Here is a 19475-nt window from a genome sequence, read left to right as displayed (position 1 = left end):
AGGGAAGGGAAGGGAAGGGAAGGGAAGGGAAGGGAACCATGTGGTTGATGTCAGTGCCTTCATCCCGATGCCTCTTTCTGCATCCCAAACTCAGGAATCTCCAATGGTTCCCTCCCACTGCTAATGGCACACTTGCCCCACCATGAAATGGGATCCCAAATCAACACAATTTTCTGGACAAAGTCCCTCTTAGAGTGTCTTGTATTCCCAAGCCACAAAAATCACATCCAGCTTGAAAATAATCCCCGTCCCTGGTGCTGGGGGTTCCTGTGTGGATCAAGCACCACCCCTGAGAAGAGTGTGTAGGCCAAGGGCTCCTTTATGGAATGAGGCACATCCCCAGCACAGCTCCTGAAAGCATCCTGATCCCCTATCAGCTCTGAGGCTCCATTCACCACTCACACAGAGGAAGCCAGGAATAATTCCAGAAAAGCCACAATCAAGTGAGCACTCAGGCCAGCAAAGTCTATTGTTCCTTTGTCTCTCACTGTATTATCTCTGTCCCCTGGGAGCTGCATTATTGCCTGCAACATATAATGTGATTTGCTTGTTTTCCATGTCTGCCTCATTTTTCTTAGGCACAAGCACAGGAGCACCTTCAGCCATGCACTCAGTACAATACACGTGTTCTGCCCATGGGAGAAGAGGAAAAAAATGGGAGAGGAGCTGGGATGGGACCTGGAGCTGGAGAGGGGGGTGGTGGGTGAGAAGCTGCAGGCAACGTGAAAGGGGGACAAAATGTTGGCCAGAGATTGGAAGGGCATAGAAAAACCACAAAATGGAGGTGATCTGGGAAAAATCACTGTTCTTCCATCCTCTTTCCCTCTGGAGAAGGAGAAATCCCACCAGGTCTCAGAGACCAAAAATCAGGACCACTATAGTGAGTGCAGGGACTAAAGCAGCTAAATTAAAGCAGCTGAAGTTGGAGGTAGGGAAATAATATTGGAAATGGGCAGTGGATGCAGCAGGCTGGGACCCCACGGGCTGCATGGCCACGCTCAAAGAGTTCTGGACATCCTTGTGACCCTGCAGGTTAATGGACCAGCTGCTGGGGTTTGTTGGGAGCACAGAGGATCCGTCCCCCGGGATATGGTTATGGTGTCCTAACAGAGACTATTATAAAGTTTAAGAAATTGCTGTGAAATATACTGCTGGAGATGGGGGATGTGTGTGGTGTGTGTGTGAGAGAGGTTTATGAAAGACCCAGACACCTCAAAGGACCTCACTGTTGAGAACAGAGGTTGTGCCTTAAATTATGCTGAGAAGTGCCTTCTTTATATATCACTACACATTTCCTCCTGCTGCAAGGCCAAAAAATCCTCCATCTGTATTACAAAAAAGGGAGCCTGACCTCAGGCTATGATCTAAAATATATAGAGTCACACAAGTTTCCCCTTGCAGTGATTCTTCATCCTTCCCGTGCCAATTCTTCGTCCTTTTGCTAAATGAAACTTTAATGGTTGGGAAAGGGCTCCCTACTTTCATTCCTGGAGCAAAGCAGTCAAGTGCAAAGAGGGCAAAAGTCTCCAGAAAATAGAAAGCTTAAAAAGATTCTTCCTGGCCTAATTTGCAAGCTGTGGGCAAGGCAAGGGCTGTTGCTGGAGGAGCTGCACAGAGCACAGGTCCCTCCGGCCCCGCAGTCTGCGCAGGGAGTTCAGCCACTGCTCACAAGGTCGTGCATCAAGAGCTCTTTCCTGTGCTCAGCAGTTCCAGGGAATGCATCACTGTCTAGCCTGGCATCGGAGTCATCTGACATATTTCAGGAAGTTTTAGTTGATAGCAGATCTAAATTTCATGAGTAAATGATACAGGTCTGCCTGGGCTGTAGGTTTGTACCATGCTCACCTTCACCACGCTGCACAGGGGGAGGCTGGGGGGGGATGTGGAGGCTCTGGCTTGGACATCAGCATGACATCAAGGTTGTTAGGAGTGAATACAGCTCAATAATGGGGGAAAAAAAAAAGAAAAAGAGGTGAAAAAAAGTCCTCTCCAGAAAATGAATGGATGAAAAAAAACACAACACAATTAGTGACCTCAGCTTCATGAGTCAATTTGAGTCATTTGGATCTGGGTCAATAAATATTCTTCTTCCTCACTCAGCACTACACTGGCATGGGCTGGGGTTTCAGATCAGCTCCTGAAGATGACCCCCAGCCTCTCCTTCTCCAGGGCTACCCTGCTTAGCAAGATCAACCCTCCTTTGCCCTTCATTTCTCAGCATCCCCAAAGAGGAGAAAACCCAGCTTGAGTGTGTTCCCTCTGTCATCATGCTCCCCTGGGAACACGGAAAAAAATGCAGGAAGAACTGGCTAAGCCCACACTGGTACTCTTTACAGCAGCAGGGATTTCAAATCCACGCTGACACCATGGGCCATGTCAACAGTTGGCCATCACCCTGTGGTGGGGGCTCACCTTGGAGGGTGAGCAGCACCAGTGGCACCCTTGGCATGCTGTGATCTCTCCATTGCAGCATGGAGAGCCATGGAGGGCTTTGGGAAGGGATTCTGTGTCCTGGGAGCCCAGGTCTCACAAGGAGCAGTGAGATTTCTTCTCTTAAGCCCCTTTGGAAAGCCCAGACAGGACCCCTGAGATGACGACTTTGCAGTGTGATCAAAGAGACTTGTGGAGATAGCAAGGAACATTAATGCTTCTGCAAACACACAGTGAAAGCTTCTTAGTCATTCCAGTGGGGCTTTCTCCAAAGGGGCCTAAGGGAGTTGGGCACTTAGAGATCACTCAGATCCTTTATTTAGTTTGCAAATCCTGTGCTGGAGCAGTGCAGCAGTGTGACCCCTGAAGCATTACTTTCTGAGAGTGTCTGCTTGAGTGAAAAGCTGAATTGATTCTGGCTGTGTTGGTGGCCTCTCACAGCTGCTCCTTCTCGGTGTTGGAGGGAGCAAGTTTGCCAGTGGAAACAGTTGAGGGTACAAACTATTTAAAGAAATAAATAAGGGACCAACCCAATACTGAAACCGTGTGAGCTGTGTGTTCAAGGGAGTCACTGAGAGTGGCTCCAGGTCTGATTCCCTCCACAGGGGTTTATGCTGGACAGCATGTGCTGGAGGATGCTGCTCCTGGCAGGTCCAGGCTGTGAGTGATCTCCAGCTGGGTGAACAGCATTCCTGGTCCTCCCCAGTGGATTCCACTACTATCTCTAAGAAAGCTGCAGGAATCCCTTATTTCTTTGGTTACTCTTAACATTTCCCCATACCTTTTTTTTCCTCCATCACCAGCCTTTTACAGTTAAAAACTGTAGAAAGAAGACTCACGAGGGGGTTTTGTTCCCCCACTCGTTACATGTTCACGGTGTCCTAAATCATCCCTACCACCACTTCTAATCCTACTGCGGAGGGTTCCAGCTCGGGGAAAGCAATATGAGGAAGCTGGAAAAAAAGGCAGAAAAATAAACAAAGAGTCTGTTTTTGTGCAACTGTTCCTCATGGTAATTATAACAACAAAATAATAATAATAATAGAAACACAGATCACGGTCAGGCTGCTTTCCAAGCCTTCCCACTGGGTCCCCTGGCTTTCATTTCACACCCCTCCCACCACCACAAACTGGACAGGGAGCCCCATCCGCTGAGCCCCCCGGCACAAAGCAGACGGGTTCAGCATTGTTGGGAAACATGGCACACATGTGACACGCTATTGTCCCTAATTTGATTAATGAAGCCATCACACTAACAGGGCATCCCACACCACCCCCCCCCCTCCCCAGCACCTTGTTACTAACCCACGCCAGGAACTTCCCAGCACAGCATTAATTCCCCAGTACTTGCCTTTCCCAACCGTGTCAGGTAATTGTTTATGAAAAGATGAATGTATACAATAATACTGGGTGAAGGGAGCTGATGTATGTGGTGTTAATGAATGAAATAATCAGTTTGGTAATAACTGGCATGTGTATTTGTCAAAAGGGAACCAGCAGGACATTAGCATTCTGCAGCCACCGAACCTTTATCTCCTGGTCTTGTGTTTGACAACCGCCCCCAGATAGTCCATGAATAAAATACAGAGTAGTACCCAGACATAATTAAACTGCCAATGTGGATGTACCTAAATGAACTTGATATCTTAATGACACTGGATAGCACGCGAATAATGAAGGTGGCATGAAAGGGACGTGCATAATGAGCACAGACATCCCGGCTGGCGCTGAGGAGCGGCCCGTGGGGACTGTCCCTCGCCAGGGCTGGCTCCTGGGCTCCTTGTTAGCATGTGGGGCACTGCTTAGCACGTGGGGCATCTCCCGTGATCCCACGCTGCTGAGGGGACCTGTGCCGGGGCTCATCCGTGCACCGGGGATGGAGTGTCACCCCTCTGAGGGTGAGGGCTGGTGTCCTGCAGTGCTGGCCAGGCTGTGGTCACAGAGGGGTTCTCACACTGGTCCCCTGGTACGTCTTGGCCTCCCCCCCCACTCCAGAAATCCCTGCTTTGCCCTATCTCTCTGCACCTAATTCTCACTGCTCCTTCAGAGGCCTCTGGCACGCTGCTGTGCAGCACAGATGTGATTTTAGGAGCACTTTACATGATTAGATTACCAGGCATGTTCCTTTTTTATTTTTTTTTTCTTTGCAGCATGGAGATGGTTTTCGAGGAACACAGTATCTCCTTGGGGACAGGATGCTCAGAGGATGTCCTGAGATAACTCAGCAGCATGTGCAGAGCCACAATCCCCATCATCCACAAACATCAAGCCAGATGTGTCCTCTCCCAACACCCATGGGTGCAATCCTTCCTCCAGAGGATGCTGGGCACCCCTGACAGCTATTCCAGCTGTCCCCATGAAGCTATTCCAGTGAGATGCTGCAGGTCAAGGGCATTTGCTCCCAAAAGGCGGGTTTGATTCCCCCTCCTTTGGCGTAGCATCCCACTGGGCTTCTACTCCACCCTGCTCCGAAGGTAATTGTTACTTATTGCTCTAATAACTCTAATTTTAGCAGCAAATGAGCGATGTACAAAGTATCAGTCTTATTAAAGAAATAATAATGGGAAACTGGAGCACACGCTTCAGGGGAAGGAACACTCTCCCGGTACACGGGATGCAGCTGTGCTGGTATTTGACAGCAGCAGAGTCCCTGCCTGCTGCTGATGGAATTCCAAGATATTTGAACACAATGAGCTCAGCGTGTAGGAAAGCAACCGGCTCGATAGGGCTCTGTCGTGATGTAATCGACTGGGGGCCCAGGGATTGTCACAAAGCCAGCATGGGAAATGTGACCTGGAGCAGGTCCTATCTCCCTCTAAAAAGGAGGTTAGGGAAAAGTGCTTAATGCAAAAGGAAAAAAAAAATCACAGCAGGTTTTGGGGAAAACATTTGAAATACCTGTCAGTGTTCAAGGCCAGGTTGGATGGGGCATTAATCAAGCTGGTCCAGTGGAAGGAGTCCCTGCCCATGGCAGGGGGTTGGAATGAGAGGGTCTGTAAGGTTCTTCCAACCCAAAACATCCTGTGACTCCATAAAAATCCACTAGACAACACAGCTGGGACGAGCACAGGGAGAGGCAGCACCGAGAGCAGCACACTGCAGGCAGCACAAGCAAATGCGCTGCAGGATGGAGCACTGAGAGGGGTTAAAAACCTTAACTCCTGTTTGGGCCAGGAAAAGGGACAGTGTGTGATCCAGGCTGCTCAGGGAAGGTGATGGGAGTAACTTGGACATGTGCTCACCCCCACCACGCCTTGAGCAATGACAGTCACCGTGAGAACGATGCAGCCAAAGAGCTCTGGGTCACTGCCAGATAAAACCTTCAAGTTCCTGCACTCAGCCCCTTTCCCCCCCTGGATATTTGGCCCTGACTGCCAATTCTTTAACCATTGCTTTCCTTCAGACATCCCCGTGGTACCCCCTCATGAGACAGTAATGGGGATTTCATTAGATTAAATAACTCCAACGAACCCCAGAGACCAACAGCACTTTAAACAGGGAGCTCGGAGTCAGAATTACTGTTATTTAACATTGATTAGATTACAAGGCAAATCCAATTTTTCCCTAACCATATGATGGCTATGATTTGTCTGGCAGGGGATGGTAAGGACGGCATTCCTGGAAATCTCTGCTGAGGGGGGGCCACGCCTGAGTCAGCAATGTTGGGGTGACCCACGGGCTTGTGTCTCTGAGTCCTTCTGTGGAGAGTGTGAGCAGGGCTCAGTGAGCATCCCCATTGTCCTGCTCTTGCTTTGCTCCAAAGCTGGGGGGGCAGATGGATCTGTATCTGCCACATTGGCTTATCGCCCCCTCCAGCAGGAATATCACCAGGAAATTATTGGGCCTCTTTGACCCATGGCCCTGCCACGGCTGAGGCCATTAATCACCGCCCAAAGCTCCCTCCTGACTCCTTCCCCCCTGAGTCCCAGAGCAAGGGATGTGCCTGCTGCCTGCAAGGAGAGGAGGGTGTGAGAGCACCCAGCTCTCTCCCTTCTCCTCGTGCCCAGGATCCTGCTGGAATCTGTTTTATGGCTCTGGGCTTGGAGCTGGTCGGGCAAGGTTGGTCAGGGCAGCAGTGGGACCATCTCAGGAGGTGTGGCAGGTGCCCCCTCCCTGAGGACACCACAGGGGGGCTTTCAGTGAACACTGCACTTCCCTTCCCAGGCTGTGCTGTGCATTTAATGCCTGGCCTGGGAGAACAGCCAGGACAGAGCTTCCCCTGGACCCCCTGGCTGATCACGTTTGGAAACCAAGAGGTCAAACAACCCCTAAATGCATTCCCGACATCGGGCAATCCCAGCAGCAGCAGCCAGGCAAGAGCACAGCCCTCCCAGACAGACAGACAGACTCCCACGAGAGCTGGCTCAGCTGCTGGTGCATATCTCACTGGTCTGATAAATCTGGCATTATCCTGGAGATGTGTAAGGAAAAGGGGAATTTCTGCTAGAGTTGGCTCCCGGCAACAAGGTGGTCACTACCAGAGGCCAGACCCACCAGGGCACCTGCCCTGGGCTGACCACAGGCTATTCTGCAGAATCTCCCAGGGATGGAAGGGAGAAGCAGGATGCTTGTCCTGCCATGCTGGAACACCCAGTGGGCTCCAGTTTGGGTCCAGACTCCTCCACCCCCCTCACCCCCACATGTCCCCAGAGGGGCGATGGCCAAGAAAGCCCCCAAGGAGCAGCCAGGGTTGAGCACAGCCCTGCAGGTCACCCCACCTTGGGCTTCTTCATGTGGGTGTGGGCTCACAGCAGCTTTTACTGGGCTGCTCGATTTGACCAACAAAACCAAGCGCTGCTTTCAGGGCTTTAATAAAATCCAGAGTCACTCACAATTTTAAGCCAGGTTTACTCCAGAGGAAACACACCCAAATTCCTTCCTCGCCTCTGCAGTCACCACCCCTGATGCCTTTCCCATCTACCTTCCCAGGGCTATTATGTGACCAAGCCCAGGCAGCTTCTGAATGAGAGTGGGGCTGGGACATAGCTGAGAGAACAGCAGGAGCAGGTACTGGGGAGATGATTATATTGTCCAAAAAGTGATAATAATTTAAAATTCCAGTGCTGTGATAGCATATTTCTCACATACCAAAGGATCCGGAGGTGTTTGCATCTTTCTTGGGAAAGGTGGTGGATCCCAGTGGGTAAATCAAGCACATGGCTTCTCCTGTAGCAGGAAATTGTGGGTGATGCTGGTGCCTGGCTCCGGAGGGTCCAGTGAGCTGCTGCCTCACCACACGGCCTGGCAGAGGCAGCACCAAGTTCTTCCTCCCACCTCTGTTTTGGGGCAGGCTTGGAGGGGAGGGAAACAAATGCTGGATTTTGCTCTCACAAAGCGCCCTGACCAGCCAGGCTGCAGGGATGGGAGCACCAGGCACATCCAGGCATCAGCTGCAAACCGGCAGTTCGCTGTCACTCGGCCAAACAACTCAAGTGCAATTAGGAAGCAGGGAGCAGATGAAGCTGTAAACTCGAAACCCAGCGCTCCGAGCTCCCTCACACCGTGGGGGCAGCGGGTCCCCAGGGTGTGACAGAGAGGGCCACGACCCCCCCAGGGTGGGGAGGGCAGAGCTCAACCTGTGCCACAGCAAACAGAGCAGCCCCAGTGCCTGGGCAGGCTGTGCTGACCCCGACCCGGGGCAATGCACATGGTCAAACTCAATTAACTGCTGTGCGAGGCATCTGGGTCAGGCGGGGCAGCCCCTCCCCAGCTCAGCCCCTCCGGAGCCTCCCGGGCTAACTGCCTCTGTGTCCTGCTAAGTTCTTCTGCAGGCTCTTCCAGAGGCTTTGCTGGTGCTGGGAGGGAGGGTGGCAGGGCCAGGAGTAGGCAGAGCAGCACCATGACTTTGTTACGAAGGCGGCTCTGGGGCTGAGCACCTCTGCCCTGGGTCTGGTGCCTGGGCTGGGCTGAGCAGGGATCACACCCCGGGAATGCGGGAACAAGATTTCAACTTGTTGTGACTCCGTATCCAACCCTCTGGGCATCTTCTGCATCTGCCTGTGGATGGAGCAAACACAGCCCAGTGAGGGCGATGCTGGAGGGACATCCTGGTGCTCCCTGGCTGCAAAGCTGGCTGGGTTTAAACTGCCCTGGATGACACAAGAGAGGGCAGCATGTGCTGTCCGGGCCATGATGTCCCCAGGAGCTCAGCTCTCCTGTCACTCACTGCAGGTGCACAACAAAATCCCACCTCTGGCCCAAGGTCCAACCGAGCAGCTGGGCAAGAAATGTCTTGTTTGGTCTGTTTAATGTCTGGGCTTTCATACCTTCACCTCTTCGCTGTGAAACGGAACTCCTGCCACAGGGAGTGGGACCAGGTGACGCAGCATTCCCATGGGACATGTATTGTCTCCCAGCCATTCACACCCACCCCTGGGCTGGGTCTTTTTGTGCTCGCTCAGAAAGTCAGCCCTTAAACCCAGCCAAGTTTGCACAGGGCAGAGGAGTGGGGCTCGTGCCCTCCATCCAGGCAGCAAAACCCTCCAGCAGATGGGCAGGAGTGAAGAGCCAGGGCAGCAGTTGGACTTCAAACCACTCCAAATGTTTGCAAAGCAAATGTTGGTCCTGGCGGGGCTGCAGCAGCCCAGCCCACAGGTCACTGCCAACCCTGCTGCCGTGGCACAGAGGAGCAGCCTCAGCTATCCTGGAAGCCCATAAATCTGAAGGGAGGCTTCAGGAAGTTCAGCTGTGCTTACCCAGCTCTCACCAGCCTGTAAATGATAAATCTTTCTTTTCTTTGAACTGACACAGTTCACACACATCCAGGCTCTTCAGCACTAGAGCTGATGGGGAGCAAGGGTTTGATGGACGTTTATATCCAGATTACCCAGACCACGGTGCAGAGTGCACACGTGCCTGTGCTCAGCATCTTCCTCCTCCTCTTCCTCCACGTGGCCCTGCCCTGCTGGGGAAGCTGGCTGGGACAGGGCACACAGGGCAGCCAGGTGTTGGTGGAAACAACACCCAGAAGCCAAGGCTTCCCAAGCCCCGCACAGGAGGTGTCTGCACCAGCTGTCAACCCCAAACCACACTCCTCTGGCCCGGCTCTGCATGTCACTCACTGCCTGTGCTCTGCTTGCTGCAGGCAGTGAGATTTGCCTTTTGTGTTTTCCTCCTCCTTTAGACACGATGAAGGGCACTAACAACCTTTGTCACACAGGTACAAGACTGCTGAACACCAGGCAAACACTGATGGGCAAATACTCGTATTCACACAGCAGAGTTCAGCAGTGCAAGGGGGGCGGGGTTATTGCACAACATTCGCTTTATGCCTTGCTGGGACATGCAGCTTTTGCACAGAGAAAAAAAACCCCAAATTATCTTTCACAAACAACCACTTCCCAGCCATCAAAAGCCAACCACCTTGAGCTCTGTGGTGGGTCTGTGCCAGCAGCACAGTGCCCAGCAGGTCTGTGGACAGGGAACAAAGATGATTGGAGCCAGCTGAAACGGCAGAGTTATTTTTTTAGGGGCAGAGACTAGAATTACCTGAGCTGGAAGTTAGCCCAGACAGGGGGATTAGCACCCTCAACCCTGGTGAGAGGAGTCAGGGGAAATTTTCCTGACCTTCAGCAGCAGGAGCAGGTTGAGGGGCATCCTGCAGCAGTCCTTGCAGAGCAGCACCTGGGGGCTATGGCTGGTGAAGCTCAGCACATGCTCATCACCCAGACCTGATGCTTGTACCAGCCAACCTCCCTTCCTGCCACAGTCAGAGGAGAGCAGCAGCAGCTGGAGGTACAGGACAAGAGGTCCCATATGCTCAATCTTGCCCACGGGCTCTGGGTGCTTTGCTGTCTGTTTCCCCCCTGGCAGAGTGGAGCATCCAACGTTCCACCAATGCTGCTGATGGCCATGGCACGGCACTAACCCGGGGACCATCTGCCAGACCCACAGCTGTGCCCTGGCTCTGCCAACATCTCCTACCAGGGAGGTTTTGGGAAGTGAGGAACACCACAGATAAGGCCTCTGACCCAGCACTTGTGCCTCAGAGGAGGGAGATCTCCCCCACTTCTGCCATCACCAGTTCTGCCTGTGCAGATCACAGTGTGTTAATGACACAACAACAACTGCACCCAGGATAACCCTCTGCTCCCCCATCCAGGCCTGGGGACCATGGGCACAAGTTGCCCAGGGGCAGGGGAAAGCTGTGCCTTGCTGCACCAGGAGAACCAGAGTTCTCCAAAACAGCTTCTCACTGAGGCTTAAACAAAACTTGGCAAGGCTCAATCTGAGAGTCCAGCTGGAGACCAAAGGGATTTAAGGAGCAAACTGCCAACCAAGGGAACAACTATGGAGGCAAACTCCAAATGCAAAATGGGGAATGCAGCATGCCCAGCTGCTGGACATTACGAAGGCTTGAAGCACATCAGCAGCGTGGGGTCACTGATCTGGAGCATGTTTTAGGGGGTCTCAGCTGAGCCAGGCACATCCTTTGCTCCCTGCACAACCCCTCTCCTGGGTACTGCATCCCCTGCCTTTCACTTGCTAACCTTGCACTGGAGGGGTCAGGACACAGAGCTTCCCCCAGGTGGGAAATCCACTTTTCCTCACTTGTTTTACTGAGCTGGAACGTGCCAATACTTGGGGATTTCTCTCAGATTGGGCTTTCCAAACAGTCCAGTTCAAACAGTGCAAGAGTGTTTAAATAATATCAAAAGATGCTCAATGCTACACCACCAACAATAATGACAAAACTCAACACTGAGAGCCCAAAGCTGCAGATGTGAGCACACAGACCCACATAAACCAGGGATAAACATGGAAAACAAAACCACTGGATTTGATAATTTTCCATAAAAGGCTTCCCCAGAGGGCATGGGCTGTGGGAGGGAGCCCTGTTCCAATGGGGACTGGCAGAAAAAAAAAAAATCAGCCTGGCTTTTTGGAATTTTCAGCAAAAAAACAACCCCACTAAAGAGAGAGATATAAAAATTAATAAATAAATAGCCAGCTTGTGGTTGAACCTGAACATCCCTCCCCAGGGAGTGTGGGAAGGGCAGCTGTGGTCAGACCTGACCTGACTGTTCACATCCCAGTTTCCAGCCAACAGGAACTGGAGTCAATGGGTACAACTGGAACAGGGGAAGCTGCTCCATCTCCCACAGTTGGAAGCCAGGCAGGATCCCGCTGAAGCTGCTGTGCTGGCATCCACAAACTGCAGGGATTGGTGCAAGCAAGGTGTCCAGATGCCTGGGATTGCCCCCGTGGGATTTTCTTACGCGACGCTTGGGCACAGCTGCTCGGCCGTGGGGAAAACAACCACACGAGGCTTCCAGAGCTCCCCCGGGGCAGTGATGGGAAGTTTCTCCTCCATCTCCCACCAGAGACGTACTCGGCAGCAGCCTCGAGCCTGGGGGAGTTTGAGCAGGGATCTTTATGTCCCTGCAACAGATGGTGTTGCAACAGAAAGAGCACGTAATGAATCTCCTCACTTCCAGGAAGCAAGAAGGATGATCTTGCCATGCACGAAGGGAACCGGCGATTTCTTTCGCTGAAAGATTTCCCTCCTGCAGAATCACATCATTTGGTGAAGGAAATGCCAAGAATAATTCACCTCCTCGAGCAACTCTATTTATATTCTCACTGCGGGCACCGTCCTGCTCACGCACCCCTCGGCGGTCACAGGGCTCAGGTGGGCACAGTTTGGAGCTCAACATGTTTAACTCCAAGCCATCAAAAAATGAATTTCCTGGGGGGTGGTGGGTTATGTAGGAGATAGGCAAAGCCACCAGCCACTGTCACGCTCCCTGGGATGTCCCCAGACCCTGAATGAACACCCCCACTGCCCCACATGGGGCTTCGTGAACAGGGTAAGACCCCGGTATCCAACTCCAGCTACACAACTTTAACTGCAACCTAATCCACCTCCCTCCCATAATACCTGCACATAAAGAGAATTTGCCAAGATTTATGGCCACAACACCCTCCCCTGCTGCCCCTCACCAGCCTCTGCTGCTTCCCTGCAAAAGCAGTTTGGGTTACCTCGGGATTCTCCAGGGGAAAAGCACAATTAGCAGCTCAGGAGTTTCAATGACTGAGTCGGGGAGGGGGCTGATGGGGGGTTATTCTCAGGTTTTCTGATCACTTGTTGTTTGCTCTGAACTCTTTGGAAAGGCACCAGCTCCCTTCCCCCTCCCCAGACCTGACTGCTCTTATTATAGACTTCAAAAGGTCGGGGTGAAATCCTAGCTGGGCTGTGTTGAACTGACATACTGGTAGTGATGGTGTGGCCAGAGCATGGCCCTGGACCCCAGACTCCATATAATGACTCCCAGGAGCCCCTCACCCCCAAAGGCAGTAAAGCCTGGCAGCAGGACAGGCTTACATGCATAGGTGAGGATTCACAAAATCCAGCCTTAAAGGGGGACTGGTGGTTTAAGCTGCTTCTCTCAAGTGTATCCCAATTTTTGCCATAAATGGGCTCCTGCCCCAGCCAGCTGGAGCTTTGTGCTGCTTTCCACAAGAGCCGGCTCTGGGAATTTTACTGACAACATCTTGGACAGTCGAGGCCATATTTTCATGATTGCTCTCAGCACCAGCAGGCAGGGCCAGGGGAGCCCCATTTCCCAGCACCCCAGGCTCAGGCAGAGCCTTGTGGTGGATGGGGAAGGTGCTGATCCCCTCCAGGGACTGGGGTGTGAAGCAGTACTGAAGAGGAGGATGGGCCTGTTGACTTCTGAACCTTCCTGGCATACCCCTGTGCCGACCCCAGGATCTGGAGAGAAGAGTCCAGTAAAATCCCAAGTACTTATTTTGCTGCCTTCTGATGAAAATGTGGTTGACTTCTCCAAATATGCCAACTCAGGACCTCATTCCGTCATTAGAAACAGACCCAAACCCTGGATTCAAATTTCTCCATTAACAGAAAACAGAAGTGATGCAGAGAGATGCAAAATGCTCAAAAGAATCAACAGAAATAATAACTCCTTTGGAGTATTTTTAAGAAGTAAGAGGGGGGAAAAGCCCAGCCCCAAGTCTTTGCAGGTAGATCTTGTGAGGAGCGTGTGCCTGGACAGTGCCATCCCTGGATGGTCCATCCATCAGGTGTCCACTCCACCTTGCAGTGGGAGGACAGCCAGCCAAACCCATACCGAGGCTGCAGGACCCCTGCCAGCATCTCTGGTGGGGTTCACCTGCTTTGGTTGTTATTTAACCCAGAGCATAGCCCAACAAGCTCAGATTCCATGTACCTCCTCCCCTCTGTGTTGGAGAGAAGTGCCACAGAGCCACAACGCTGCTGTTCCACCCCTGCAGCACAGGGCAGTGACTTCCCTCCCACTTTACAGATGGGCAAACTGAGGCAGGCCAGGGCATCTCCCCAGTCAACCTGCAAACTATTTCAGGTCTTTGCTGATGTACCTTGGAGTGTCCAAGCCCAGATCACACACAAAGGCAGTGGCAAAGCACACGAGCACCACAACCAGTTATTGTCTTACACAGTCTCAATGACCCCAACCCTGATCTCATCAGCATTTTTATCCTTCTCCCCCTTGCTCTTACCCAGCAAAGAGACATCCCTTCAATCACCCATAAACCCACCTCATCCTCCATCTCCAATGTCTCCTTGCCCAGGAGACCCACACCACCCAACCAAGGCACGCACTCTCTGCCTGTGCCAGGCTCAGCCCCTCTCCACCTGTTGTTTACAGTGAATTACCTGCACTTTGGGGCCAAGACCACCTTTTGTTCCCTTTTTATACAGCACCTGGCCCTGTGAGCTCAGTATGGGAGGTGTCTGATTACACAGCTAATAAATAAACAAGGGCCTTGATCCTCTCTAGCGTGTGGCTGTCCAAGGCTGCAATTTGCAGAGAAACTGCTGCAGGCTGCACTTGAAGCTATTAGTAATTCAGATGTGTTTGGGAGATGAGATGTTCCCAGGACAAGGAGAAGGTGCTGCTAAACCAGACGTTCCTACGGGCAGGAGTGCACACAAACAGGGAGTGAAAAACCCAAACTGGCTCAGACTCGATGTCCAATGGCACAAGCCACGTTCTGGGCTGAGCACACCCTGAACACAGTCAAAGACCTGGTGGTCCCTGCAGAGGCAGCAAGGGTGGCTGGGAAAGGTCGGGAGATGATCACTTAAAGGCAACTACTGCTACAGCACTTCCCTTAGGCGAGGGGCTTTGACAAGGTCTTTCCTCCCAGTGGCCACCTGGTCCTGCTCCACCTTCCACAAGTTGTACTCAGTGCCCTGACATCCCCCCTGGCATCATCCACAGACTCCTGCTTGCCATGCCCGCACTCCCACCCTCCTTCCCATGCTTACACAGCACTCACAGACTGTGCTGCTGAATTATGGTGACCTCAAACTCCCGGGACCTCCAGGCCATCCGTTGCTGCAGGAGTGGCCCAGCTCCTCCATCCCCAGCTCTGATTTCACCCTGACTTGAGGCACAGAGGATGGGAGATGGCACAAGGAGGGATGCAGCTGCTCGCAGCTGCTGTAAGCACATCCCCTCCCAACAAACCTCCTTCCCTCCATCCCAGAACTCTTCAGGAACTGAGATGTTCTCTGTTCCCTTTGACTCGGAAACATCAGTGCCTGCCTAGATTACAAAGAAGCAAGAAAAAAAAAAAAGAAAAAAAAAAAAGAAAGCCTTGGAGAAAAATCCCAAGGGGACATTAATTAGGAGCCAGAACTCCCCAGCTCTGGAAGCATCAGGGAGGAGCGATACTTAAACTCCCAACCTGCCGGAGTAACTTTGAATCATCTTTCATCTTCCCCTGGATCGAGTGTGATCTAATGACATTAGCTTGGCTTCGCTCTAGTGAAATTGGCATCGGTGCTTCAGAGGCAGGGAGATTAAAACATACGAAATAAACGTTCCCGGGGTGACTGACAGTATAATGACATTCCAACAGGCAGCTCAATCAGCGCGAGACTAACAAAGGATCAGAGGGAACCAGCCAGATTCACAGTATCACCCGCAAACACAGATATTTTCTTTTAATCCAGACATTTCTTTTACATGACTGGCTCAGCCCCTGTTCTTGGGAGTTTTCCCCAGGCTGTGCAGCCGTGCTGGGGTGGGGGATGGCAGTTGAACTCTATTAAAGCCCGTGCTCACCTGCTATTGAACTCTGTCAGCTCAATAGCCTTGTTCAGGGCTGCAGCAGCGATCTCGGCGCTGAAGTCAATGCGAGCATTGTGGGCTGCCCCCTCCCTCCTTTTGTCCCTGTATGGAGAGGGGACTCACAATCCCAAACCAGAGAGAGCTCCTTTCGGCACTCAAATCTCCCCTTGACATTCAACCCACACACGGAGGCACCCACGGAGGTGTCCCACTCGCCAAATCAAACCCCTCAGATGGTGTTTACAAAGTCAGCCTCTCGGCAGCACAGCTGCCCCTCACCCAGGGCTGGAAGAGCCGAGCCGTTATTCCATCTGATTTAATGGATAGTGCTTCCATGCACTGTGTGGCACCCCAAGAGGTGACACCACTTGCTGTCACCAAGCCTGTGCCTCACGAGCCGCTACCCCACAGGTACCACCACCTGACCAGCTGCTCCAGGACCATCACCCTCCTGCTGCAGCCACAGCTCAGCCACTTTCTCCATCCTCACAGCAGCTGCTGCTGGAGCTGCTCTTTTGTTTCCAGGAGGAAACGTGGTCCCCCTCATGCCCAAAACCCTGCAGTCACCCTTGCCATGGTCCCGGTGTGGCATCCTTGACACAGCCCATCTCCACGCTCTGGTGACATCAGCTTCAGCTGCAAAGGGTGGCTGGATCTTCCAAGCCACAAGCCTGAGTCGCTGCCACAGCCACCAGGTTTTTGTTCCCTGGGACAGGGCTCTCTCCTCTCTGCTTCCTGCGGGCGCTGAAAGCAAACCCGAGTGTTTACACCTTGTAACGATGCTGTTTAGTCTGACCGCTGGGAAACAGCAGCGCTCGTGAAACCTAAGCCTCTGATGCCAAAGATAAGGAATCGGGACCCCTGGCAAACATCTGGCCATTTCCCCGGCTCTGAACCCTCACCAAAGATCACAGCAGATCCGTGGAGAGACACGGGGAGTTTTTTAAGTGAGTATTTCTAACAGGCTGGTCACTGGTGAGCAGCGGGCTGACACTGCAGCTCTGCCACCGCGCCGGGACCCCGTGTGTTAGTAAAGATTACTCATACAAGCAAAGCCAGCAAGATTAGGTCTCAAAGGAATAATCCCATACAAAGAATTCACTGTACCTCAGCCTCCACAGGGCTAATAAAAAAGGAAAAAAAAAAAAAAAAGAAAGAAAAAAAGATGAAACTCAGTACATCAAATACCAGAACAAACAAACTGCAGCTCATGTGCCAACTGCTAAAACATAATGATTACACAAAGAGCGCTCGGGACAGCACCTCCAGTGAGTAAGAGCTGCAAGAGCAAGACCAAACCTCTGGAAAATTAAATCCCCTACACCAAGGGCTGTACTATGCCCTAAATGCCTGTGGCTCCTCCTCTGTCTAGGTCTGCACTCCTCGCTCAGGGACTGCTTCCAGAAGCGGGTCTATCCCACTGCCATCTGCTCCTCAAGGCTTCGAGAGCATCTTTGATAAATGAGCTTTTCTGCATATCCACCATAAATTGCAGTAGATGCCACCCCACAGCCATGTGTTTATTTTTCAAAGTCAAGACTTGATTAGAGTTCTTGAGGTTTCTCAGATTCGTTTTTAACGTTTCCTTTCTGCTACAGGGTCAGCATGTGGAAATCGGATAAGCACAGACTAAAAATATAATTCTGTAGACAGCTTCAGCCCACACGAAAGGAAATCTTCCTTCTCTGAGAACCCACACTCTGCTGCCTGCAGAAACCCGTCGTGTTCCTGACACCGGCGGATACACAGGGTAGCTCATCCCTTCCACGTGTTAAGGCTTTATATAAACACTCGGACTGTCAGTACTATCCTACTCCACATTTCAATACCGTCACCACAAGCTGAGCCAAAATCATCATCTCCTCTCTGATAATAGCTGGGCTTAACACCAAAGTGAAACAAGCTCCAGGGGTACTCGAAGCCCTCTCCTTTTCGCTTGTTCATTCAAGAAAGCCACAAAACACAGGCACACTCCGAGAAAGAGCAGTGTCGCCCCCACCCCAACCAATCCCTTCCATAGGAATCTGCCAGGAGACGCCGCTCTGTTAGCTTTAAAACACACAAGGAAAACATCTAAACAACATCAGTGAGAACCTTTTTGGCTTTAACATTTACTGGCTCGTTCCAAAAGGGGCGCCTTTTATTTTGTTTAAGGCAACACAAATTCACTGAAAGCCGAACCCCGTCTACCTTTTTGATCGTTTCTCGGGCAAGGTGAGCGCGTGGGGTCACGCTCCTGGAACTGGCATTTTTGGTTACTCATTATTGGGACGCTGAAATATTTACATGGGAAACAGGTTTTTTTTTTTCTCCACACTGACTACAGGAAAGGGGCTTCCAACGGCTGCATCGCTGGGCTGGGGGTTGTGGGAGGTGACGATGCGATGGTTTGCAAGGGGAGGCAGCCGGGGCTGCGGGGCGGCTCGGCTGGGAGTCAGGGTGAGCCACAGGTTTTGTAAAGCCTCCCCTGCCCTGAGCAAAGTACGGGAGCAGCAAGATGTTGGGGGGCCCGTGCTCTTCGCGGGGAGAGGAGGTTACCTCTGCCTCAGCATCCCTGTGCATTCCCAGGGCCATGGGGCACCCACTGCTCTTCCCATTGTGTGCCGGATCCACCCCCGGGCTGCAGCGGGGCACCCCCGGAGGGACCCTGCATGGGGCGGGAGGGCTCGGGGTGCGCTGGACAGGGAGAGGAGAGCCGGGGAATTCAGGGATGGGGAGGCGGAGAGCCGGGAGGGGGATGCGGGGAGCGGGAACGGGAGAACGGGTGGAGCGAGGGGCTGGTGGGGGGAGAAGAGGGCCCGAGGAATTGGGAAACGAGCAGGGGAGATGAGGGTGGGGGCGAGGCGGGGAGGATCGGGGGATGAGAAAAGGATCGGCGGGGCTTTTGCGGAGCGGGTACAGGGCTGCAGGTCCGGGAGCCGCGGGTGGGCGGCGGGTCCGGGCGGCCAGCGGGGGGCACTGCCGGCTCGGCCACGGCCCCATCGCCATCCCCGGCCCCATCCCCGTCCCCATCCCCATCCCCATCCCCATCCCCGTCCCGTACCTGTACCAGGCGAGTCCCCGCTCGTAGTTGCGGTCGAAGAAGTGGGGCTCTGCGCCCACGGCGCGCACGTCGGGGTGCACCCGCAGGAACTCCAGCAGCGCCCGCGTCCCCCCTTTCTTGACGCCGATGATGATGGCCTGCGGCAGCCGCTTGCTGCCCTCGCCCAGCAGCAGGGTCAGGGTGCCGGCCGTGCCTCCCCCGCCGCCCGAGCCGCCGGCCCGGCTGCCGCCGCCCCCGCCCGGCACCTCCGCGCCCGGCGCCGCCTCCTGCCTTCGCCGCCGCTGCTTCAGCCGCTGCAGGAGCCGCTTGCGCCGCGCCGCCGCCGCCTGCCAGGGGGGCAGCTCGGCCGAGCCCCCCAGCAACCCTCCGCCGCCGCCCTCCTCCTCCTCCGAGGCGGCGCCCGCGGCGATGATGGGCCCGGGCAGCGTCTGGCAGCGGTCGGCCAGGCAGTAGAAGACGTAGAGGGACATGAGCAGGGAGCAGAGCATCACCAGGAACTTCTTGAAGATGCTGCGGGGCAGCGGCTCGGCGGCGGGGGGGGCCGCCGCGCTCACGGCCATGCTACCCCGAGGCGGCGGCCGGGCCGGGCCCTGGCCATGCTCCGCGGCCGCCCCCCGGCGCGGCCCCTCCGCGCTGCGCTCCGCGGGGCCGGGGGGCTGCGCGCTGCCGCATCCCCGGCGCGGGGGACCCGCCGCGGCCGCGCTTCAGGGGGGCATCCCCCCGCAGGGGGGGTGAGGGGGAGGAAGGAGGGGTGCAGGGGCGGGTTTGGGGGGGAGAGCGGAGCCGCCCCCGCTGCCGCTCCGGGGGCTGGAGGGGGATGCGGGACCGGGGCTCGGCGCGGGGCTCCCACGTGCGGCGCCCGCCGCGGAAAAACTTCGGCGGAGACATCGCCGGGCGCGGGGCGGAGCGGGGAGGGCGGCGGG

The 19475-nt window shown here is 53.8% G+C and overlaps 1 protein-coding gene across 1 annotated transcript in view; it reads right to left on the bottom strand.

The window, feature by feature from the left end:
- HS3ST3A1 (heparan sulfate-glucosamine 3-sulfotransferase 3A1) overlaps window positions 1-19112 on the bottom strand; it is a 33708-nt gene extending 14596 nt beyond the window's left edge. Inside the window, exon 1 of the mRNA XM_027898075.1 lies at window positions 18553-19112. Coding sequence (XP_027753876.1) covers window positions 18553-19112 — 560 coding nt within the window. The remainder of the gene's footprint in view (window positions 1-18552) is intronic.
- Window positions 19113-19475: the final 363 nt, after the last annotated feature.

The sequence above is a fragment of the Empidonax traillii genome, unplaced genomic scaffold (genome assembly GCF_003031625.1).
Source record: "Empidonax traillii isolate 1590-97213 ecotype Southwest subspecies unplaced genomic scaffold, ASM303162v1 scaffold577:size403777, whole genome shotgun sequence".
NCBI lineage: Eukaryota > Metazoa > Chordata > Aves > Passeriformes > Tyrannidae > Empidonax > Empidonax traillii.
Note: the sequence above shows the minus strand (reverse complement) of the source record. Positions and strands in the feature narration are given on the sequence as shown.